The sequence below is a fragment of the Podarcis muralis genome, chromosome 13 (assembly GCF_964188315.1).
Source record: "Podarcis muralis chromosome 13, rPodMur119.hap1.1, whole genome shotgun sequence".
In the NCBI taxonomy this organism is placed as follows: Eukaryota; Metazoa; Chordata; class Lepidosauria; order Squamata; family Lacertidae; genus Podarcis; species Podarcis muralis.
The window spans coordinates 54,365,341-54,391,032 of record NC_135667.1 but is presented as its reverse complement, the minus strand read 5'-3'; the positions used below and the strand labels follow the sequence as shown (position 1 = coordinate 54,391,032).

Sequence of the window (25,692 nt, the reverse complement as noted above, 5' to 3'; positions counted from 1 at the left end):
ACCAGTTTGAAGTCTATACCGTGATATCAGCTTCATAATTTTTGACCTGGGAATATATTGTGAATCATGATCTGTCTGTGTCTGTGTGCGTGCATGCACGCGTGCGTGGTATGCAAAAATCACAATGTGAGAAAAACTGAAGCCAGCCAATACTTCTACGTTGCTTCATCCTTATTTCAGACATTGTGATATATCGGTATATTGCAGTGTTTAGCTGGTGATATATCACTATGCTGAAAACCAGCTATCTCTCAGTCCTAGTGCAGAATGTTCCCTTTGAAGCAAGTGACTGCATTTTCTGTGCCTTGCCCTCCCCTCGGCCTCAGTCTGTCTGTCTATCTATCTATATCTATATCTATATCTATATCTATATCTATATCTATATCTATATCTATATCTATATCTATATCTATATCTATATCTATATCTATCTATATCTATCTAGGTGTAAGTGCCCTGCACAGGTTTTCCTGCTGGGCCGATAAGTTAAGTGCTTGCAGGCTGAATGAGAGAAGTGTGGATTTCATTTGAAGCTTGTTGCCACATCAGCATGTCTGCAGGAAATCAACGCACATGCCTCGCAAGTTCTGCATCCTGCAAAATGATGCCACCATCCTACATGTTTTTTGTATATATATCGTGCAGCTATATGGAGTAGCACTGTTTGCATTCTCAGCAGAAAGATTTTCCATCCCGCACCTGCGTTGCATGACTAAGTCTCCCACCACTTCCTTAGGGTGACCTTGTGTGCATGTTAACACCAAACCCAGCTCTGTTGGAACATTTATTTCTTTTGACTCGGTTCCCTAATTCTGACAACTGGCCCAAGAGTAAAGGTTTGTATCCAGGGCATTTCTTACTCAGAGTAGGCCCATTGTGGTTGGGGTAGAACAATGCAATACTGTGACTGGTTGGCAACTCCAGCTAACTGGAGATAAAATACTTCTTCCAGAGGTGTGTCCTCTTAAGATTTTCCTTCAGAAATGGATGTAGTTACCGTCCATGTATGTTTTAAATTATGGTTGCAAACCCTCTTGTTATAATTTCATTGTTTTACCTTTCTTCGTAAACCACTTTGAAGTATTTTCCTGCAATCCAGTGGTGCACGAAGTTTAGGAAATAAAAAAGGGCCAGTTAGGGAGAGTTTAGGGCACCTGGCCTACCCGGAAGCGAAGCCAGGAGCTTTCTTGGCAGAGCGTAGCAGGGATGCCTGCTTCTGACCCTGCAGGGCTGTGGAGCAGAGGGACCTTTCTCCTGCCCTTGCCGCGAGAGAGCACCGTGATTCATTGTAAAGATGGGTCGCCCCTTGAGGGTGCTCCAGTTCCTTTCTGGCCAGATAGGCAGCCATCTTGGCAGTGATGGCAGGGAGTGAGGATGGAGGTGGCCTAAGCTTAACTTTTTAAAATGAACATTTCACGTGTTGGTGGTTGTCAGAACGCATCGGGCTCCAGGCAGCGTTGCAGAGCCACGTGAAAGTGTTCCCTTGCCAGGAGCTGCCAGGGCTGGGGGCAGAAGTCCACAGGCCTGTGTCCTGCTTCCATGCGGACGAACCTGTGAGGCTATGCTAGTCAGCGTGTTCCCTGAGGTTTTGCCAGGCTCTGGAGAGATGCCACCACTTAGATTTGCTGGGGCTGATGGCAGTTTGTTATAGGGAGCAGACGGTTTCCCTATAACTAGAACATCTCCTCTGACTGACTGTTTCCAGGGGAAATTCAGGCACTAGTTGTGACCCACAAAGCTCTGCAAGGTAGGTCCAACTCTCTGAAGGACTGTGTTCCCCTGTATGCACCTGCTCAGCTTTTGAGATCTTCAGGGGAGGTCCGTCTCTCGGTCCCCGCCCCCCCAATCCACACTTGGTGGGGATGCAGACTTTGGAACTCCCTCTCTAGAGAAGCCACACTGGCTCCTTCCTTGTTGTCTCCTTGTTCCAACATGCTTTGGGGAACTGACTGCTTCGAATGAGGGGGCTGGTACCATGCTGTTTTTATTGTATTTATATATCTTGTATATTTATAGAGAGAGAAGCACAGAATAGTAGAATTGCAAGGGATCCACGAGGGTCATCTAGTCTAATGTGGGGCTTGAACGCACGACCCTAAGATTAAGAGTCTCATGCTTTACCAAGGGAGCTACATGCAGCTTAATTCTATTAATATTTACTTGTTTTACAGTTATTGTCGTCCCCCACCCCGCCCAATGTTTTTAACAGTTCCCGTTTTATCTGTGAACCGTCTTAAGTTCGGGGGGAAAGGTGGGATATATATATATAGATAGATAGATAGATAGATGATAGAGGTAAAGGTAAAGGTACCCCTGCCCATACGGGCCAGTCTTGACAGACTCTGGGGTTGTGCGCCCATCTCACTCAAGAGGCTGGGGGCCAGCGCTGTCCGGAGACACTTCCGGGTCACGTAGCCAGCGTGACATCGCTGCTCTGGCGAGCCAGAGCCGCACACAGAAATGCTGTTTACCTTCCTGCCGGTAAGCGGTCCCTATTTATCTACTTGCACCTGGGGGTGCTTTCGAACTGCTAGGTTGGCAGGCGCTGGGACCGAGCAACGGGAGCGCACCCCGCCGCGGGGATTCGAACCGCCGACCTTTCGATCGGCAAGCCCTAGGCGCTGAGGCTTTTACCCACAGCGCCACCCGCGTCCCCCAGATAGATAGATAGATAGAGGCACTGATTTTGCCCATTGCGTCTATTCCCCTGCTTACAGAAAGTAGGCAGAGACCTTGGAGCTCTCTGTGCACACCACTCAGTAGCTGCTCTGAGGACAGAAGGTGTGGGCAACACTACTGTTAGCTGCAGTCCCCTCTAGTGCTCCCCTTGGCTGTATCTTGGGACCCAGTGGGTACTGCGACTAGTTCTGCCGTGCTGGTGAAGCGAATAATAATAATAATAATAATAATAATAATAATAATAATAATAATAAAAAATAAATTTATTATTTGAACCCCGCCCATCAAAACATAATTTAAAACCCTTTTGAATTATGGTGATGGAGGAGACTCTTGAGAGTCCCATGGACTGCAAGAAGATCAAACTGATCCATTCTGAAGGAAATCAGCCCTGAGTGCTCACTGGAAGGACAGATCCTGAAGCTGAGGCTCCAATACTTTGGCCACCTCATGAGAAGAGAAGACTCCCTGGAAAAGACCCTGATGTTGGGAAAGATTGAGGGCAGAAGGAGAAGGGGACGGCAGAGGACGAGATGGTTGGATAGTGTTCTCGAAGCTACCAGCAGGAGTTTGACCAAACTGCAGGAGGCAGTGGAAGACAGGAGGGCCTGGCGTGCTCTGGTCCAGGGGGTCACAAAGAGGCGGACACGACGAAATGACTAAACAACAACAACCCCGCCCATCTGGCTGGGTTTCCCCAGCCACTCTGGGCAGCTTCCAACAAAGATTAAAAATACATTAAAATGTCACACATTAAAAACTTCCCAGAACGGGGCTGCCTTCACATGTCTTCTGAATGTCAGGTGGTTGTTTATCTCTTTGACATCTGGTGGGAGGGCATTCCACAGGGCGGGCGCCACTACCGAGAAGGCCCTCTGCCTGGTTCCCTGTAGCTTTGTTTCTCGCAATGAGGGAACTGCCAGAAGGAACTCGGCGCTGGACCTCAGTGTCTGGGCAGAACGATGGGGGTGGAGATACTCCTTCAGGTATACTGGGCCGAGGCCGTTTAGGGCTTTAAAGGTCAGCACCAACACTTTGAATTGAGCTCGGAAACGTACTGGGAGCCAATGTAGGTCTTTCAAGACCGGTGTTATGTAGTTTTGGTGGCCGCCCCCAGTCACCAGTCTAGCTGCCGCATTCTGGATTAGTTGTAGTTTCCGGGTCACCTTCAAAGGTAGCCCCACGTAGAGCACATTGCAGTGGTCCAAGCGGGAGATAACTAGAACATGCGCCACGAAGGAGTTGTGGGCCTGATTGGCGTTTCGGCAGTGGGAGATGGGGAAGGTTGGGTTCTGCTGCATCAAAGGCCTGGCAACCAGTGGCCAACCAGATGCCCACAGGAAGCCCACGCGGCCCTCCTGCTATTGTTCCCCAGCACCTGGCTTTCAGAAGTCTGCCTCCCCTGATGTTGGAGGTTGCCTGCAGTTGTCATAACTGCAAGCAAGCCACGATGGTCCTCTATCATCCATTGTTATATCTAGGTCTCTTGGAAAGCAGTCCATTTTGGTGACCATCTCTGCATCTTTGTGAGAATGAATTCCATAGCTCTGTGTATATTCCACCATTTGCTTTCAGTGGATGACTCCAGGTCCTAGTATTAAAAGACATCTGAAGGCAGCCCTGTTCAGGGAAGTTTTTAATATTTAATGCTGTACTGTTTTTAACATTTGATTGGGAGCCGCCCAGAGTGGCTGGGGAAGCTCAGCCAGATGAGCGGGGTATAAATAATAAATTATTATTATTATTATTATTATTATTATTATTATTATTATTATGAAAGAGGAAAAAACTTATCTGTATGCACTTTCTCCACAACATGCATTATTGTATACACTTCTCACCGGTGCTAGAAACGGGGGCTGGATACTAGACACATCAAAGAAGCGTTTCAGTTTAAAGCAATGTAAGTTTAAATAGGGAAAACAGTTAGAGAAAAATGGGACTCCACTTCGCAATCTGGTGGCACAGTGTTGTATCGCACATACGGTGCATATAAATCGCTTTTTTTTTACCAGTCTAGCTGAGTAACAAGATAGAAAAGCTAGGAACCAGATGGCTCCTGGGACCTGGGTTGTGGGCGCTAAAACAATTGTCTAGTCGCCATTGGGGGGTGTGCAGGCTCGGCAACACTTTTTATATCTTATTTTGATAAGCATGAAGCAATACACAATTCTCATAAGTGACACATTGTTAATATCACATTTTAAACAGAAATTGTTAATACAGTGGTACCTTGGGTTACAGACGCTTCAGGTTACAGACTCCACTAACCCAGAAATAGTACCTCAGGTTAAGAACTTTGCATCAGGATGAGAACAGAAATCGTGCGGTGGCGGCAGGAGGCCCCATTAGCTAAAGTGGTCTTCAGGTTAAGAACAGTTTCAGGTTAAGAACAGACCTCCAGGACGAATTAAGTTCTTAACCCGAGGTACCACTGTAACATGTTTAATTTGGTGTTTATAATAAAAATATTGGTACCATACTTCAGTTTTCAAAACACTCTACTCTTTATTGCAAACTCCTTAACATATTGTCTCTCTTTTTCAGCCGGGGGCCGGTCCACTGTCCCTCAGACCTTGTGGGGGACCGGACTATATTTTGAAGAAAAAAATGAACGAATTCCTATGCCCCACAAATAACTCAGAGATGCTTTTTAAATAAAATGGCACTTTCTACTCATGTAAAAACACGCTGATTCCCAGACCATTGGCAGGCTGGATCTGGTCCCCGGGCCTTAGTTTGCCTACCCATGCCTTAGCATATACTTTGAGTCTTCAAAGCACATACATTTCAGTAATCCTTGAATGTCAGCCAAGCACAAAAAATGGCACCCAGACTTTTTGAGGTGCTCGGAAGTGGAGAATCTTTAGGCTCAAAATGGCCCTGGCGCCCTGCTAATTTTGAACCCTGCCCCTCACCATAGCTAATGATGAACCCTAGCAGGGACCGCAGCGTTACTTCTTTCTTTCTTTAGTTCTTACGCCATTAAATTACATGGAGCCATTCTTACGCCATTAAATTACCGTATTTTTCGCTCTATAAGGCGCACCAGACCACAAGACGCACCTAGTTTTTGGAGGAGGAAAACAAGAAAAAAAATATTCTGAATCTCAGAAGCCAGAACAGCAAGAGGGATCGCTGCACAGTGAAAGCAGAAATCCCTCTTGCTGTTCTGGCTTCTGGGATAGCTGCGCAGCCTGCGTTCGCTCCATAAGACGCACACACATTTCCCCTTACTTTTTAGGAGGGAAAAAGTGAGTCTTATAGAGCAAAAAATACGGTAATTTCTTTTGAGTAGTAAGGTTTAGACAAGTAGCGTAACTGTTGCAGTAAAGCGATTTTTCGGGGGGTGGGGGTGCCGATGCAGTTCCTTGCTAGGGGCGCATGGGACCCTAAGTGTTCCTCTGTCTGTGTGCATGCCTGCTCTCCTTCCAGCAGAACTCTTGGCCCTGGATGTGAGGAGCTGCCTTGCCCTGAGTTGAGAGCATTGGTGGAACAGCCAAGTTCGGCCTCCTTTGGCAGCAACAACACTCCAGAGTCTTGAGCACAGGCTGTTCTGCAACTTGAGATCTTTAACAGGAAACGTCAGGGATTGAACCTGGGATTTTCTGTTGACAAAACGTGTGCTTTATCGTTGCGCCATGGGCCTTTCCCTCAACCACGCGTGGCAAATGGCCTTGCCTTCTCCACAGTCACTGGGAAATACCGGCTACTTTCTCCCCCTTTTGGCCAGAGACATGGGGTGGTTTATCTGCAGCCCAAAATAGATCTGATCCAGCATGTTGGACATAATGACTCGTAATTGTTTTGTTTAACAAACACGAGCCATTACTTGCTGAATAAATACCTCAGAAGTTTTCTGGTAGCCCAAAGTAGGAGGAATGAAACATTTGGTAAAGGGGAAACACTCAAAATGTACTTAGCAGGGTTTAAATGTTTATATTCAAATTCAAAGCTGTACTTGGAAATTTATTTTTATTGACTTACCTGTATTGACATACAGTGTAAGTCTACAATAGAGTTGCATATGCAATAACAGACAGATCTCTGCTCCTAGGAATTTTTGATCTGTAGTTGTCGGTCAGGGAAGCGTAGTGAAGGAGGGAAAGGCATGCCTAAGCAAAGGGCATGAATAAGAGCAAAGGGACTTAAATTTGGTTATCGTTGGAAATGGGAATTAAGCATTGAAAAAGGAGTGGAGAGACTTGAAATGCATTCACATGCTCAGTAGCATATACCGTATTTTTCGCTCTATAAGACGCACCAGACCACAAGACGCTCCTAGTTTTTGGAGGAGGAAGACAAGAAAAAAATATATTCTGAATCTCAGAAGCCAGAACAGCAAGAGGGATCGCTGCGCAGTGAAAGCAGCAATCCCTCTTGCTGTTCTGGCTTCTGTGAAAGCTGCGCAGCCTGCATTCGCTCCATAAGACGCAAACACATTCCCCCCTACTTTTTAGGAGGGAAAAAGTGAGTCTTTTAGAGCAAAAAATACGGTAATTCCTTTACACTTAAGGGTGGGTAATGGAAGGTTTTGCAAATGTGTAGCATGCTACTTTTAGCACACCTGAAGAGCAGTGTACATAAAAAATTATATGTGCTTCCAAGTCACCAGAAAACTTAATAACCACATTGCATTCTTTAGTATTCATCCTCGTAGTACAATCTGAGTACTATTGTGTTCTGATTTGTATGAAAACAATCTATTTCTGAATTTTCTCAGAGAAATAATAATAGTGGAAAGATTTCCAGCACACATTGCTTTGTGTTGGACGGGCGAAGGCATTAGAAGAGCAGTATTATCTGACGTTTGACCATACCTCTTGGTCAGCGTTCGAAATTCACCCATCGCCATTGGCTCTCTGCAACTCGGGAGCGCCCCCTGGCGACCAAGTCAGGATTTCCAGTCATGTGGTTTGCGACCAAAATCTCCTTTCCCTGGGCAGAGGGAACATTTTTCATTGTTGTACAATTTGCATAAGTAAGCAAACTCTGAAGAAGGGGCAGGGGGCACTGGGCAGAAAGGGAGATCTGGCAGATTTTCACCCCTCCCCTTAAATCTCACACTTTGCAGATAGAAACGCATTGTGGTTTGCAAACAAATAGATTGCTTCTCTCTTGCAGGGTGGGGACGGGGGAGCAAGAAGAGATCTTGCTGATTTTCACCCCTCTGTGAGACAAGTTGAGGTTTGTAAACAAACACAAGCTCCAAACTGTTAAATCAATTTATTGCTTGTGGGGCTTCTCAAAAGTGAAATGGCTATGGCAGTAAAGAAGTTCCACTTTTTTTTGCTTTGCTTCTCATTTCTTCTCATAATAATATGTTTGCTGGCTTGCTTAGAAGAATAAAGGTTTGTCCCCTTTATTTGGATTTTGCTGTATCGTTTTTTCTAGGAATGGAGGTTGAGTGAGTGAGATGTACTGGATGTGTGTGGTCTGTTTTTTCAACCCAGTCTGCAGCACGAGACACAGCATCTTTCTAGACCTTCTTGGAGATGAGTTAGCAAAGTCTGCTGATGACACCAAATTGTTCAGGGTAGTTTTTAACTAAAAGAGGCTGTGAGGCACTCCAAAAGGTTCTCTCCAAACTGAGTGAATGAGCCGGACAAACGCCGGCTCCCTTGGCTTGAAAGCCAGATGAGCGCTGCAACCCATAGTTGCCTTTTACTGGACTTAACCTTTACCATAGTGGTTAGAGTGTCTGTAGGACTAGAACCTGGGAGACTAGGGTTCAAATCCCCTCTCAGCCATGAAGTTCATTGGGTGTTATTGTCCTATACATACCTAAATTTAAGTCCCATTGTGCTCTCTGTATGACGTGTTTTGTTATGGCTGGCTCAAACTCTCCAAATTGCAAAAAAATATAAATAAATAAATAATCAAATAAGTTTTCTATGCAAAGTTGTTCACCAATTTATAAAGATACAGGTTTTGGCAAACTACCCCTCTAATTGGGTACAAGAGGTTTTTAGTTTTGCTAGAATGAAACTGCAGTCACATCTCTTATAGACTGCCTTTCCACTTGATTGCTTCTGTATTTTAAAAGAGCTTCTGTTTTGTGCACAGCATTTATTCCATCTTCAGCTAGAACCCCCACCTTGTCTTCATTTGCTTTGTAATCTTGTTTTTAAAAACTGCGCCTAGACATATAGTTGTGGCGACCATAATTTAGGTTTAAGGTGCCATTTGGCTCCTTGCTTTTATATCTCTGTTTCTAACGCTGCTCTTTGTGTTGGCCTTGAGACGGGGAGAGCAGGATGTCCTCACTGCCTGGCTCAGGGCACCAAGCAGTAGTAATCATATTGTGGCAGTGACGTAATGAGAGAAGCTTGCCAAGTCTCAACAATTTCAAGAATCCCCAGATGTAATACTGTGCCGTCAAAGATAGTTCAACAGAAATTCCAAGCAAATCGTACTTTGGCACGTCTGGAACCCTCAGTAATATTTTTGCAAGGCGAAGAATTCACTGGGGCTCTTTCGCTAAAAGGCTTTCTATCCTATAGATAGGCAAAGTGAACCAACACCTTTGGTTGTATGCAGGCAGCTTGGGTGTGGTTTTGGCTCTGAATTTAGGGGTGCAAAGTTAATGAACTTAATTAAGTCTGTGTGCTTTAATCAGCAGATTAATTGGCTAAAGTATTAGTTGGAGGGCAATGAGTGTTGGTGGGGCTGGGGTTTAAGGTCCCTTGAGATCATTTTAGTCTTTGCCCCCTTACTTCAACGGGAAAGGGAAAAGGAAAATGTTAAAGACCGTTGCAGAGTCTGCGAGGGTTTGATGAACTGGGATTTTTAACATCCTTCCAAATAGTGCAAACCTGTTGTGCTGCAGGCTTGGTGAATAAATTCCTGCTCACCTGTCCCTGAACTTCAGCAGGACAATGCTATAGCGCAGTTGCCTTCTTGTCCCGAATGTTGTGGGTTAGGGCCAGGTATTCAGGAAGGTATTCATCTGGCACCAAATTTGAATGGTACAATGCAAGGAAGGGAAGGCAATATATACATTCAGGTTGAGGCCACCAATATATTGGTAAATTGTCTGAAACTGTGTTGAAATTGCCTGTGTTGGGGTTCAGATGGCAATGCCAGTTTCAGACAATTTGAGCTGGTGATACGTCATGCCAGCTCAAAAGGCCTGCAGATGGCAAAGCTGGAGGCAGGCAGATGGAGTCTGAGAAGGTTCTGGCACCTTCTCAAGCTCCTTCTGGCTGCCTGCACCTTTGAGGAATTCCCCATACCTCCTGCTCACATGAGCCGGAGCGATATGGGGGCTCATTCAGCTGAGGTGCAGGAGTCTTCTCTTAAACAATACTCCCCCCCCCCAACATTTCCTCTAGAAGAAGTGCCCTCTGTTTTTGGCTCCTGGGGCAGTGAACACGCTAAGTCCTTGTCAGGCTGTCTTAGGTTGTCCTTTTTCTCTTTATTAGTTTGTGAAATTAAGACTTTTGCATACCTGGGGAGTTCCTATCTGTGGTTGGCTATGCTGTGGGAAATTGATCAGGTTCAATATTAGAGTAAGTGGGGACCTGTAACAAAACGCTCATGGGTGTCTACAGACAATATGTCTGCAGAAACTATTAAGTCAGTCTGCCCCATGCAGACCAATGGAAGTCAACAGCATGAGAGGAGAAGAGAAGGAGCCAACTATCGCTCTGTTTACAGAATCTTCCCTGCAGATTTACCTGGAGGCAACTCCTACACCTGGTTGGCAAATGGCTATTTAAAAGTCTGGACTGGGCAACTTAAACAAGAGTTCTAAAGGTAAAGGTAAAGGTACCCCTGCCCGTACGGGCCAGTCTTGACAGACTCTAGGGTTGTGTGCCCATCTCACTCAAGAGGCCGGGGGCCAGCGCTGTCCGGAGACACTTCCGGGTCACGTGGCCAGCGTGACGAAGCTGCTCTGGCGAGCCAGAGCCGCACACGGAAACGCCGTTTACCTTCCCGCCAGTAAGCGGTCCCTATTTATCTACTTGCACCCAGGGGTGCTTTCGAATTGCTAGGTTGGCAGGCGCTGGGACCGAATGACGGGAGCACACCCCGCCACGGGGATTCGAACCGCCGACCTTTCGATCGGCAAGCCCTAGGTGCTGAGGCTTTTAGTAATCACTATGTTATAATCACTATACAGAGGTCACTTTCAGACATTGAGAGTTACAGTTGCGGTGTGTGTGTTTGCATGTGACCTTGCACAGTTACGGCTCAAGAAGAAAATGGCAGGATGGTTCTGTTGCACTCACAGGCCATCCCAAACTAGCATAGGCTTAGTGTTACATATGGGTGCTACTCCCATGGTGCTAAGAAAGCTCGGCCACTTGTTTTCGTGTCCGCTCATCATACGCCTGCCTGATGGGTTTGTTACTGAAGCTACAGAAGATGTATCTTGGTCACAGTCGGAGGTCCTTGGCTTGTGCTGTAGACATAAGCCATGGTGGGTCTCCCCAGGCTTAAGTCCCTTGAGTAAACTCTGGGGCCTGTTTTGCCCAGAACTTCTCTGTTTTATTGTGTACTCATTATTTGGGTTGGTAGAGGTTTTTGCTCAAAGGAAGGTGAGGCAAGTCTCCCCCCCCCCCCCCCAAGTTCATGGTGGGTTGTCTGTTGCATCATATTTAATCTGCAGGAACCATGAATGACGTGCAAATTAGATACCCAGAGCCTTTGCATAGGCCACTGTGAGTGCTATTTAAAGGAACAGCCTCTACTTGCTAAGTGCCTTCAATTGTAAAAGAAAATCTGCAGCAATTGGTGATTTATGGCCGGCTTATCGTTTTCAAAACTTATTCACCCTTAGAAACTGCCTTGACTAAATTTTCATTCTGCTGCTTGGTCATGATTTCCATTTGAAGAGTTCAGTGCCTCTTTTTTTTTTTTAAAGGAAAAGCACAACCCTGATTAATGGAATTGTCACCTTTCAATCTTGGGGTACAAAATTTGACGACAGTCCTGCGTTGTGGATTACTCAATAGTGATATATGAGCTCTTTCTTGGCAATATTCTGTCAGTGTGGTAACTGAGAACTGTTGCTGCAACCGGGTCCCTCATTATTTCCTAACTATTAATGCCTCCCCTGCCAAACCCTTTCCACAGTTCTCATAGATGCCCTACATCCCCTCACCTTCGGCAATACAGTGGTGTCTTTTTGGCCACGTGTCTCCTTTTGAGTGTCAGGGATGCGGGTGGCGCTGTGGTCTAAACCACAGAGCTAGGGCTTGCTGATCAGAAGGTCGGCGGTTCAAATTCCCGCAACGGGGTGAGCTCCCGTTGCTCTGTCCCAGCTCCTGCCAACCTAGCAGTTCAAAAGCACGTCAAAGTGCAAGTAGATAAATGGGTACCTTCCGGCAGGAAGGTAAACGGCATTTCCATGCGCTGCTCTGGTTCGCCAGAAGCGGCTTAGTCATGCTGGCCACATGACCTGGAAGCTGTCTGCGGACAAACGCTGGCTCCCTCGGCCTATTAAGCAAGATGAGCGCTGCAACCCCAGAGTCGTCCACGACTGGACCTAACGGTCAGGGGTACCTTTACCTTTACCTCCTTTTGAGTAGTCCTGATGGAGGCACATTAGGCAGTTTCAACTGATAGTGTCTCTCCCACGCTGCTCTCCTCCATGCCAGATCCATGCTACGTAACTGAAGAGCAAGACCTGGATGTCGCTTCCTTTAGTAAATCTGCCTCTAGGACTAGCCATTGCCCCTTGGCTTTTTTGTCTGAAGGACAACCATATTTTTAGTCTTAACGCATTCATGCAGAAAAGCCCTTATCTTGGGGTGGTGTGGGTGGGAACCCTCACTTTAGCATAGAGGTGGGAACAGTGGCGTAGCGTGGGTTGTCAGCACCCGGGGCAAGGCAAGTAATTTGCGCCCCCTAACCCGTGGATTTGTGCCCCCTAACCCGTGGATTTGCGCCCCCTAACCCGTGGATTTGCCCTAACCCCAGATGTTGCGCCCGGTGCGGCCGGCCCCCCCTGCACCCCCCACGCTACGCCACTGGGTGGGAATTCTGTCATCTTTCCCACGGAAGTGATCACAGTTTATTTTGGTGCCTGTCCGATTCAGGACACTTGGCTAGGAAAGATCAGGAGGCCGATTCACGCAACAAACATCCCTGGGTTTTTTTACAGTGGCATAACTGTCACGGCTTTCTTCAAAGCATCCTGGGAATCGTAGTTGCTGATAATTCACTTTAATCCCCAGAACCTTTTCATTCTGCAGTGTAAATAGGCCCAGTTCATCTCTCTCTCTCTCTCTCTTTTTTGAAAGATTAGTAAAGTACCTTTTGGGGAATTTCCATTGTGTTTTATCTTTTTTGAGATAATTTAAGTGTAGTAATGCTGAAGGACGTGATGTGTTATCTTCAACGTAACAGCAGTAAATAAGGCCATACAGCACAGATGCCAAATTAGGGACGTGAGTCTCTGGCCGTGTTGTTTGAGAAGGATAGAAGTTGCAGACAGTAATGGCGTATATGAATGGTCATATTCATTTTCTCATATCCAAGGCAAAAGGATGGCAGGCAGGTACCTGGCTTAGATTTTTAGGAATACCCAGGGCCAGATTTGGAGATGAAACTCAATAAAGCGATCTGTAGGGAGTGGAAATAAAAGGCAGGACCTATAAATTAGGGCTCTTTGCAGATGACCTAATGGTCACAACACCAGACCCCATAAGCACAGCAACCTCCCTAATCAGAGAACTCAACGCATTTGCAATGGTGTCGGGCCTACAGGTAAATTTCACAAAGTCAGAAGCTATGTGCTTCAACACCCCTCCTCACACCCAAAAAGAACTCACGAAGGTCACCAAAATAAAACTTTGCCACACCAAGTTCAGATACCTAGGGGTACAAATAACCAGAAACCTCAATAAATTATACCTCCACAACTACAAGCCCCTGTGGCGACAAATTAACAAAGACCTAAAGAGATGGAATAACATGAACCTCACTCTCTCAGACAAAATAGCCATGATCAAAATGATCACACTCCCAAAACTAACCTACCTATTCCAAACCCTCCCAATCTGGATCCCCTCAACCCAACTTCACAGTTGGCAGAGAAAACTACACTCTTTCATCTTCTCACATAAAAAACCAAGAATAAGCCCCAAATACCTGCACCTCCCCACCTCAGAAGGAGGATGGGGAATCCCCAACATAGAAGCATATTACAACGCCAACCAAATACGCCATATAATCCCATATATACTAGAAGATGAGACAAAACAATGGGTACACCTAGAGAAGGACACAATTGAAAACACCTGCACCACAACATACCCACTCCTCCCAAACAAACTAAAGAAAATTCCCACAACACTTAACAGGTACACACAGACCATGCTCAAAGCATGGAAAACACAAATAGGCAAACTATCCCCAACCCCATCCCCACTAATCCCCCTGGCATACCACCCATTATTCCACCATGCAGCACAAAACCTCAAGATAAAAACCTGGCGAACCAAAGGCTTGTATCGCCTAATAGACTTTTATAAAAATAACAAACCCTTGTCAACACAAGAAATACAAGACAAACTAGAAGACACCCAAATGCCCTGGTTAACACAACACCAACTACATGCCCTCTTAAACAACCCAACAGTAAAATCAGCAGCAACTAGGCCCCTGACAACCTTCGAAAACCTCCTCCTAACAACAAAGGGAAACGGTAAAGGGATGGTATCCGCAATATACAAAATACTACTCCAAAATCTCGCAAATCCCCTAGACGCAATCAAAAATCAATGGGAGAATGACATAGGCTATGAGATAAACCCCACTCAATGGACCAGAATGTGGTCTAAACCCCCCTTTAAATCCATATCAACGAAAAGAAAAGAACTCACACTGAAACTCACCTACAGGTGGTACCTAACACCAAGGAAACTAGCGCTAATACACCCAGGAACCTCACCAAAATGCTGGAGAGGGTGCACCTCCACAGGCACATACTTCCACATGTGGTGGGAGTGTCCCAAAATCCAACTATTCTGGACAACAGCCATACAAGAAATTTGTAAAATAACTAAGCAAGTAATAGACACCACCCCAGAATTGGCCCTACTAAACATCTTCCAAGACAACAATGCCCATTTACACCACAAAGAACTCATAACCCACCTGCTCTCAGCAGCCAGAAACACCATAACCAGACACTGGAGAGACCTGTCAGGAGTAAGCATGGACCAATGGTATCAAATAGTATGGGAAACAGCCCTACTAGAAAAATTAACTAATAAACTGAAACTGACACGGGGACAAACAGAAGAAGATGCCTTCACCCCGGTATGGCTCCCCTTTATCACACACACAGCCCAACAGGACAATGACAATAATCCACCAACAGCATACAAATCAATATGGCTAACCTGATCCAAAACACCCACCCACCTCACTCACACACGAAAACAAAGATCACCACAGCCAACCACAAGCAAACAATCACACCCTAGGCCAACCCCAACCTCTCTCACCACCAAAGGAACACAAGTGAACAACACAAGCACGCTGACACCAAACTCTACATACATTAAACATAATAGAAACACCGCCACCCAATCCCACCCTTATCCATCTTCCCTCTCTCCACCCCCCCTTTCTCTTTTCTCTCCTTTTTTTATTTTTATTTTTATTTTCTTCTCCCCCTAATGCCTCAACAAATGAAACGGATTTGTAAAAATGTTACATGGGGAAAAATATATATGAGGCACTACACTTCTGTAAAACAAGAAAATCCTTAATAAAATATATATAAAAAAAAAAAAAAAAAAAATAAAGCGATCTGTATGAAAGCAGCCACAACTGGCATTGGGAACCTTAAATATGGGGAAGGGCCACCATGGCTTGGGAGCTGAAAGTCGCGGGTTCAATCCCTGGTGGCCTCTCCTGGCAGTGCCTGGAACCCTGGAGAACCATTACCTGCCTGAGCAGACAGTACCAAGCTGGACCAATGGCCTGACTCTGTGAGGCTGCTTCCTGTCTTGCTAATTTCCTGGCACTTCCTCTGAGAAGGTTGCCCTATGACCATAAATTCTTGCAATTACACAATGTGGGCATAGCATCGTGTTCTATTGGAATGTACTCGCATTATCTTTTGGTGTGCATTTTTATTTCTTTATTATGTCTGTCTCCCGGCTTTTCCTTGGAGGAGCTCAGTATGATCTCATAGGTTAGTCATTTCCATTTCGTTTAAAGAAATGGAAGAGGCCAGAGCTGCAAGAGGTTGGGCAGAAAGGGAGCACGGGCGGACGCGCCTTGACTTTCCCGTGGTCATTGCGAACCGGCGGTTAGAGCCAAGGCCTCGCCTTGTGACCGAATGGTGGACTTGGACCAGGAAGCGTGTGATAGAACAATGAAAAGGGTTACTGAAGGAATAGACTAGGTTCTGTTTGAACTTGGGTTAATCGTTGCCTGATTTCTGTAATTTTAGAAAGCTGTATGAGGCGTTAATGTTCATTTCCCCATGCATATTCCCCTCTGGAAGCTGAAGCGTTCATCCACTAGATCTGTAGCCTCTGCCAGAGAAAGTGGTCTCTGACCGACGATGTCAGTGGCTTCCAGCTCCTGTCCCTGGATCTGACTTGGAACCAAGGGGCACTGATGGATCAGTGTCAGGAGGGTCTTGCTGGTGACACTACCTTGGGTCATGCAACCCTGAACCTTGCAAGCCCCAGTTCAGTTGTGTCTTCAAATAGATAGATGTTTGGAGAGTAGATGGTTGTCACATGGCACAGCTGCTTCCCAAGGATTCCTCTTGCCAGATCCTATCTGAAGGGACCAGTTGCTCTGAGCATTTTTGCACCAGAGGACCCTGTCCAACTGTGATCCTGCACCTTGGAAGAAGAAAAGAATTGTTAGCAGCAGTCTGTCCTGTGCCTGCATTGTAGAAAGGCCTGGCATGATGCACTTAAGTCATGTGCTCTCCTGCCTCTTCCTGACATGTTACTACCGCTTATTTTGACCTTTCCCATGTTTTTCAAATGTATTTATTTATTTTTCAGCTGCCTGCTTAAGGTTGTGTAAGAAAACATGAGCGTAACTTGTGGGCTTAATGCAGGCACAGGCAAACTTGGCCCTCCAGATGTTTTGGGACTACAACTCCCATGATCCCTAGCTAGCAGGACCAGTGGTCAGGGATGATGGGAATTGACTGGCAGAGGTTCTCCGGGGTTTCAGTCAGGGATCTCCTGCTAGTCCTGCCTGGAGATCCTGGGGCTTTAGCTTTTGCCCTTCTGCATGCAAAAAGCAGATAGCCTAACACTGAGCTGCGGGCCTTGAAGGCATGGCCATTTTCTGCAGCCCCGTTGCCTAAGATCCTTTGACTGGAGATGCGAAAGAATTGTAGCTGGCACATTCTGAATGCAAATCCTTTGCTGTGCCACTGAGTTATGGCTCTGTCTCCTTTGACTGTTCCTTGCTTCATCTGAGTTTGTGAGGAGATGGGGGCTTAGGAACAGGCTGTGCTGGAGGAGAGGTCCCCGGAAAACGGTAGTTCTCTCAGTTATTTGTTGTCAGAGGCTACAGGCCTCTTGTCTAGACCTTGAGATGAAGGCATCAGCTCCCCTTTTAACTGTGTCAGCTTAACCAGAAGAATGGGTTGCAAGTAAAATATTTCAGAGGCACATGCTGCCTTCTAGAACATTTTCTTCTGAAACTGCACATTCAGGTGGCCTATGAAAGGACGTTCTTCGCATATTCTTATTGTTTTGGTGGGAATACACATATGTGACCCAGGGGCTGGCACTGAAGATGGCATTTCGTCTCTTCCTCTAATGTTTTTTGTTTTTTGAGCTGCTTCACAAGACGATTTTCCCTATGGGCTTGCTGCGCGAGACGGTTTGTTTCCTTTTTCTTAACACCGTTAATACAGTTGCGACTTGACTTCGAGGAGCAACTCATAGCCTTTTTTGAGGTTTTTAAAGACTTTGGTGATTTTTGAAGCTTTTCCAAAACTTTCCCGAAACCGTGCTTCGCAAGACGAAAAAAATCACAAGACGACAAAACTCGCGGAATGAATTAATTTCGTCTTGCGAAGCACCACTGTACTTCCATACTGTGATTGGCAGAAGGGCACAGGCTTTTCTCTTCCCCTCTCTGTCCCTCCATCTCCAAGTTGTTTGCCATCTTAACAATTTGTCAACGCCTCCAGCACAGTTTTCTCACCATCTTGTTTTTACACTGCAGGTGCCGCAAAGCAGTAGATGTAATTTGGAAGATATTCTGAAGGCACAAATGGCTTTAGCTGGCTGTCCAGACTCCTTTTTGCACCATCCTTACCGAATAGTAAGTTATAACTTAAATATATTTAAAATGCATGGAATCCAGCTGTGGTGGTGGAGTAAAGTCTGTTTACTGAGCTGAGTAACTCACTAGTTAGCCTTAATTACGTCAGCGGCCTGGATCAGATTTAAAGGGAATCCAGGCTTTCCTGCTATATCAGCGATTCATTGTGAGCCTTGGGCTCATGTGCTCATGCGCTCTCACTCTCAGCCTCATTTGCATGCCAGAGGAGATCGGAAGAAGTCCCTTCCAATTTTAAGCAGACTGCAAACCAGGATCCAAAACCAGCTGCCAAACTAGAGCTTAAACAAACCATACTTCTCTGCGTTTGGACCTTGACACGGAACTGCAATTTGTTTAAAATGGGGAGCGCGAGCCTCCAAACTCATCCTCCTGGCATTCAAAGGAGGTGGAGGGGAGGTAGCATTGGAACCCGAGGCATGCACTGACTCATGTACAGATTGGGAAACCATAGTTTCGCACTATGGTAGACCCACAACTTACGCAGGATTTATTTACGTGATTGCAGCTTTGCATGGGTGGTGGGCGAATAAATAAATAGATGGAGAGCCAGGGGATGGGACAATCAGAAGGGGCTGTCCAAGATCTCAAGAGGGGCATGGCGGATGGCTCTTTCTGTTCCGAGTTTTCTTGACACTGAAAGTTTTTAAGCCCTCCATCTTTCTTACCGGGCTCTGGTAAGGTTACACAAGGCCTCTGGAAGGCTGGATTTACTATTCGTCAGCTAATATTTTTACTGGGCAAAGTGTATTATGTTTCAGACCTGCACAAGTTGTGAGCTGTGCATTGTGGCTCCGCTAGGCAGCAGAAGAATATCTTTGGTTTCCCTGGTGGGCCACCATGCGTGGCAGGAGGACTGTGCCTGGCTTTATGGGCTAACATTAGCTGCTTTTTGTGCCCTGATGGCTAACCTGTACTACTAGGCCAGTAAGTATTCAAAGACTGCTTTGGAAAATGAGTGGCTGGTCTTGGTGTTTTAAAAGCAAGCAGCCATTCCAGATCTGTTGTACATAGGATGACTCAGAAAGCGAGGGTGACTGAAGCCCTCAAAATTTACTTTGAAGGTCCTTCTCAAGGTGCTTTATTATGACATATTATGGTTTAGGCTATTTTCAGGGGAAATCATCACAGCTCTGTAAATAGTGAACCAATTTTGGGACACCCAGATCAGAGGCAAAGAGCAGTGCTACCAAAGGGGTATTCCTGCAACAGCAATATGGGTTGGTGGCTCCTGCTAGTTGTATCAAAACCAACAAAGGACTACCATGTAGGAGAGGCTACCTCAATCTCCACGGAAGCCATGAGGAGGCTGGCGCAAGACCGATGTTTCATGCTGGGGAGGAAGTTGAAAAAAGGTTATGGAGAAATGATAGTAATCTCAACCAGATACAAATGTTATGCTTCTTGCTAACCACGAAAGCAACTGAAACATAGACTGTAAAGCAGTGATGAGGAACTTGCAGGTCTGTTTAGGCCCAGCCTATGAGGCAGCTCCCTGCCAACCACACCTGATGTAATATGTGATTTGCAGTTTGTGGTAGCCAGGGACATGGCTGCAAAGGAACAAGCAGGGGCTTAAAAGTTGCCACTTGTTTCTGTGCAAGCAGGGCTTCCCATCAGTGCTGGCAAGCAGGGATCAGGAACTCCCTAGTCCTGCTTTCTGTTTTGAAGGATGGATAAAATTCAAACCATTTCCTCAAAATGGACTTTGAGGAGTCCATTTTGTAACCAGGTAAACAAAATGGAAGGTGCGCTCCCAGTGCCTGTCAGCTGATTGGCACTGAAAGCGCATCTTCAGACAAGGTTGCTCTAACCACTAGTCGGCTGATCAGTAGTTATAGCAACTTCCTTTAGACGTGGGACAAGTATTAGGCATCCTTCAATTTGCAGCACTCGTGTCACCTTTCAGGGGTGAGATGAATGTTACTCAGATGCTGAGAGATTTGAGTTGCCCTGTGTGTGGTATCTTAGGTACCCAAACACTAATCATGCATGGTTATGTGTGTTTACCAAAGACAAGAAGGATCTGCCCATCAAAAAGTGCTTTTGAGTTCTGTGTTGCACATGCTAATTAATCCCCAGGCTGCAACTGGAACTTATAAACGCTGTTTTCTTGAACATACTTCCGCCTGGAAAGAGAAGTCTTTCTTACCAGTAATCCGGACAAGGTTGGTTGGTTGGGTGGCATCTGTCTGCCTTGGGACAATGGAAGAGGGCTCCCAACCCCCCTGTAAATCGTGCCACACTCTGCAAGTGAAGTTTCATGGCAGAGTCATAAACAAACACAATCAGACTTAATGAGACCTCTGAACACGTCTGAATTTGCTGAATCTTCTGTTTTCTCAGGATCACAATACAGTCGTATCTTGGATCCCGAATGCCCTGGAACTCAGATGTTTTGGTTCCTGAACGCTGCAAACCTGGAAATGATTGTTCCAGTTTGCAGACGTTCTTTTGGAACCTGAATGTCCCATGAGCTTCCTGCAGCCAATCAGAAGCCGTGATTTGGTTTTCGAACGTTTTAGAAGTTGAACAGACTTCTGGAATGGATTCTGTTCATCTTCCAAGGTACGACTGTACGCTCATTCTATAGAATCATACACAGTCAGTGATCTTCAAAAATATGTACCTGTTCTGTACTTCCTGGATGTGCTTGGAAGGAACTTGAGGCTCTGAGTTGGTTCATTGTTGATAGCTGAGAGCAGCAGTTCTTGTGAGTCCTGGGTGTCTCGTGCGCCTGTCTTGGTGAGATGCTTCAGGTCCCCGATTCAGCAAGCATGGGAAACAGAACAATGTGTCTTTTGTAGAGCACCCACATAGCCATGTCTTCCTTGCTGGTTCTTGCATGTCCACTCCTATTTCTTTAATTCTGACCTTGTCCCACATGAGCAGCATGGAGAAAATGGTTTTACTGGTGGGGTTCTACTGTATCCCTCTTATGTGATGTCAGAAACATCATCACGTTTGCAATATGCCAGTCTGTGTGCTCATTTGCTCATAAGTACAACTTGGGCACAATTGCTAATAATCAGGCAAGATGTTCTCTGTTCAGAAGTGTTGCTGCAGCAGTCCTACAGTATGATAAAGAAAGGTTGCAAGTGAGGAATGTTCTCTAGAATCTACACAGTAAAAGTAATCATTGTCATCGTCATGTGATTTGAATGCCACCTTTCCATAGTTCAAAGCATGCGCAAGGCGGCTTGCAATATGAGATGATTTACATACTTGCAAACATAAGAAAAGTAGTTGTAAACAATAAATAAAGCACATCAAAAAGTGCATGACCAAATCACACAATTTCCACATAATTCATCATAAGATTTAAAAACAGGAACAAAAAGAGGCTTTTCAACGGCCTCAGCTTTTGTAGCTGGAGTCAGTCCAGGCCCCGCCCTGCCAGGTCAGGTGAAAAAATACCTTTAGGGCAGGGAGCAGGTGTTTCAGGACTCCCAGGCAAGATGGTCGCTGGTCTCAGCTTTTGTAGCTGGAGTCTCTTTGCTCATTCACATTGGAGGATAAATGGCTCAGGCATACCTGCTCAGAGGTAGGAATGAGGTGAGAGAAGACGTTCAGCCCTTTTCTAGCAATCATTTGGTATAATAGACATCACAAAGTGAGCAGTTGCTGCAGTTATTATGGCGAACCACTAAAACAAATGTCACTTTAGTCGGATTATCTTCTCGTTAGGACCAACGTTGCAAGAAATCCTGTCCTGTGTGCAGTTACTTGTAAATAAGTCACATTAAACCTGCTGTCCTAACCATTTAAGGTTGCAGAAGCTATACTAATAACAGGCGCTGCTTATAGGGACTGGCGGTGGATTCCTGCCACAATAGCTGCACATTGCACAGAGTGAGTCCCACTGGTTTGCATGAGGAATGCTCCCTGGGGAGTGTTTACAGGACTCCAGCCTGAATTCATTTCTCTTGAAAAGTGCCACACAGGCCTTCGAACAAGGGCTCCCAGGTACTTTCAGAATAATGGGGAAATATTAATATCCCACTCCCCACTTAATGCAATTCTACGCCTTTTTTCTAGAATGTGGAATACTAAGTCGATGAGGAGCTGGAGAGCAGGATCTGAAATGTCCATTTGGCCGCTGTGTGGCCTTGGCCTGGTCACCATCCCTTAGGCCAGGCATAGGCAACCTCGGCCCTCCAAATGTTTTGGGACTACAACTCCCATGATTCCTAGCTAAAAGGACCAGTGGTCAGGGATGATGGGAATTGTAGTCTCAAAACATCTGGAGGGCCGAGGTTGCCTATGCTTGCCTTAGGCTAACCTCTCTCATGGGCCTGTTGTGAGGAGAACACGGGGAAAATGAGAACCAGGAGTGCTCCCTTGAGTTCTTTTGAGGAGAAAAGAGAGAGATAAATGCCATACTGATGGACATACGATCTTTATTATTGTTTTTCTGCAGCCTGCCTGCCCTGATTTTGAATAGGGAGAGGGCACGTTTGAAGCCACAGGGTGGAGGGAAACCTAAAAATGAAGCAAAAAAATAACGTACACAACCAGACCCTGCACATGCAAGTTCTGACATGGAATCATTCCCTGCGCTATCCTACATTTTGTAATAGTATTTTAAATTTCCAAAGTGTGTTTGTCCTCACAACAACCACCCTGTAAAGTAGATCACAGTTGCAATTTTAGCAAAGCAATGCAAAGAGTAGCACTTGTGAGTTCAGGCAGAAGCATATGTGGGAGACAACCAGAGGAAGTGTGGCTTTGAGATTTTTGAGAAAGTTTAATTTTTTTTCTTGCAGTTCTTCTCAGGAGGTCTGCATCTCGCTTGCCCTAGGAAATTAGCAACCATTCTTGATCCTCCTCCTCCTCCTCTCAGTGGGACTTGGGCTCTGGTTCCTAACCAGTGCTTTCCTTCTAGAAAATCATATCCTTGAGTACTCCCAGAAAAAAACAACAACACTGTCCCTAACATAGATTTCCCTTCTGAGATTGGTGGATCTTTTTTCTTTCTCTGCACATTTTGATTGTGGAGCTTGTTTTGTCATATACAACTTGTAAAAGTTTTGATTGTCTTGCATTTAGGTGAGGGATTTAGGGCCAAACCTGGCCTAAAACGAGAAATAGGCTCCTGCGGGGTTAGGAGCACATTTGTGTGGTGCAAGAGATTCCTGCCTCCATTGTCCGAGACAGATTCTCCTCCCCACCCTCCCATGCTTGGTACATGTAAAGGAACAAAGCATTGGGAATGGCGGGGTGGGGGGCAGGCAGGAGAACCAGAGGGGTTAAACCCTTCTTTGCTGCAGTCCTGATCTGGCTCTAAATAAATAGCACGCTGGCTATTTATTTATTCGTTTTTAAAAAGCACAAAAACTCAGCTATGCAAGGGAAAAACTATGTGACAAGTATTTCATTTAGTTTGGCCCTCCAGTTAGGAGCTATAAGTTGTGTTTAGGAGGTTGATCCTGGTTCTAAGTTCCTTGCTAAGTTCTGTGTGCCGTTTATGTTCCTCCTCATAAAAGCTGTGCTTCCTGATCCAGGAACTTTCCTTTAATCCATTTGCTGTTCAAACTCATTCCCTTGGAAACTATCTCTAATCTTGTGGGGATTAAACAAAAAACAAAAACCGCCGCCACCCTCTCCTCTTTGCCGTGTTCAGGAGGTCTTTCCAAAACTCTGTCTCTTTGGTTTAGAAAATAATGCAGCAGTGAGAATTGGCAGCACTTCGCTCGTGTTCCTGGAAGTTCAGATTGGAGTTCCAGAATTTCTCAGAAAACAGGGATGACTTACGGCGTGTGCATTCCTATTCTTATGCAATTGGGAGTCGCAGCAGTAATCGAGCACAGTCACTTGAACTCTTTATTCAATTAAGGAGGAAATGAACGTTATAACATAGTGATTTAATCAGCGACTCTTATTCCAGTATAGGGATTCATCATGAAGTGACTAAAAGAAGCTTGAGGGGAAGTTCAGAGTTCAGTTCCTCTGCTCCTCCCTCCCTCTCCATCCCACCCCTCTGCTCACGTAAGCGCCAGAAGTAAAGGCATTAAATTATCTCTTGTTTCCTGCAAGCTGGAACAAACATATTCAGTCTTTCCAGACCTAGGAACCCCTTTGAACCCAAGCCTGCGTTTGGGGACCCCGTGCTGCTGTTGTGACGCACCTTGGATCAGGCCACAGCTCACCAGCTGAAGACCAGGGAGCTAGAAGATACGCCTTGATGTGAATAACACATAATTTGGTGGAAGAGGGAGGCGAAGTTACAAAGTGAAAGAGAGAGACTTCAGCTTCTAAGTCAAATGTAGTCTCTGTGTAGACATGAACCCAGAATACCAGTTGCCATATTTCAAAAAGTGAGAAAGGTGTGTGTGTGTTTGGGGGGGGGGGGCAGTTGCTGAACTTTTTTTTTTTTTTTTTTTTTTGCAAAATCTCAAAAAATGAAGTTTTTGAGCTTTTATTTGCATTAGCCATAGCAATAAAATAAAATGTACCGAAGATAGGGGTAAAAACTTAACTATGCAAAATACATTCTGGAGGTTTACATCAATCATCAAATAATAAATCTTCTTCTAAGTGCCCCTGCTAAAATCTTTGCAGTCACCTGATTTTCTTCTTCTGCTAGAAGAAGGACACAGTGGCATTGGTTGAGCAACCCGGCACAGACAATAATAGAGGGACAATAACCTCACGCCTTAAATCTTTATAAAGAGAGCAAGCCAGAAGCACATGAGCTCCTGATTCAGTACTGCCATCTCCACATGGACATAACCGTTTTCCCAGCGGAATTTTTTGAAATCGACCCTCAAGTACAGCTGAAGGCAGTATATTTAATCTTGCGTAAGTGAAAGCATGTCTGTATTTTGGAATTCTTAAACTTTGCAAATAGGGTGCCAACATATCAAAATGACTAGGCAGAAAAGAATCATACCATGGACAAAATTTCCATATTGTGTCCAAATTATTCTGTTGCTCGATATCATATAGGCGCTGTCAAATTAAATTAAGTTTTTGAGCTATTTTTAAGAAAATTTGCCAAAATACAGACTTCCGACATGGGTTGCCATACAACCCGGACACCTCAGAAATTTCCGCCTGGACACTGTATCCAACGGCCATATTCCAGCTACATTTAGGAAATTCCAGATGTGTGACAGCCCTATGCAAGACCTGCCGTTGGGAACCTTTCCTGATAGGAGATTTCCTCCAGCCCTCAATCATTTTAGTGGTTCTGTTTTTCACCTTTTTGGCTCTCCAGTATCCTTTTTGAGGTGTGGCAACCAGAATGGGATGGGAACCTCCATCCCATGGCCCTAATTTGGTGTGGTGTAGTCTCAGTGTGGCCCATGAGGCAGTTTCCCTGAAACCCACTTGCCCCCATACCGAATGCCATATGGGGAGGTGCAGCCGCTGCCAGGGCACCCTCAAGAACCTGGGGTCAGCTGTGCTGCTGAGTTCTCCATGGGGAGAACAAGCGGAGTTCAACTCAGCTGATAGCAGTGTTGATGGATGGTTTCTGGACCTGGCAGAGCTGCTAGGGGGCATGGGCATGGATGCCCAACCATGTTGCTCCCCCCCCCATTTTTTTTTATTGGTTTTCCAAAATTTTAAACAAATAAACATACATACATCTTAACTGTACTTGATCCAATCTTAGTAACATTGTTAAGTGACTTCCTCAAACCCCCCTGGCTGCATTTCCGTGTATATCATTGTAACAGTTTTCCAAAACCTATTTTCTCATAAAATTAACTTAATCACTTA

General features: G+C 45.5%; 1 protein-coding gene across 5 annotated transcripts in view; it reads left to right on the top strand.

Moving 5' to 3' along the window:
- Nucleotides 1-25,692, top strand: part of GRB10 (growth factor receptor bound protein 10) — a 90,900-nt gene that overhangs the window by 8,914 nt on the left and 56,294 nt on the right. For 4 of the 5 annotated variants that reach the window (XM_028703025.2, XM_028703029.2, XM_028703027.2 and 1 more), the window contains one exon: nt 17,851-17,949. The exons of the other annotated variant lie outside the window; for it this stretch is intronic. In XM_028703025.2, the coding sequence (XP_028558858.2) occupies nt 17,899-17,949 (51 nt within the window). In that variant the 5' untranslated portion in view covers nt 17,851-17,898. Of the gene's footprint in view, nt 1-17,850; nt 17,950-25,692 lie in introns of those variants that run through there. 5 annotated transcript variants of the gene reach the window in all.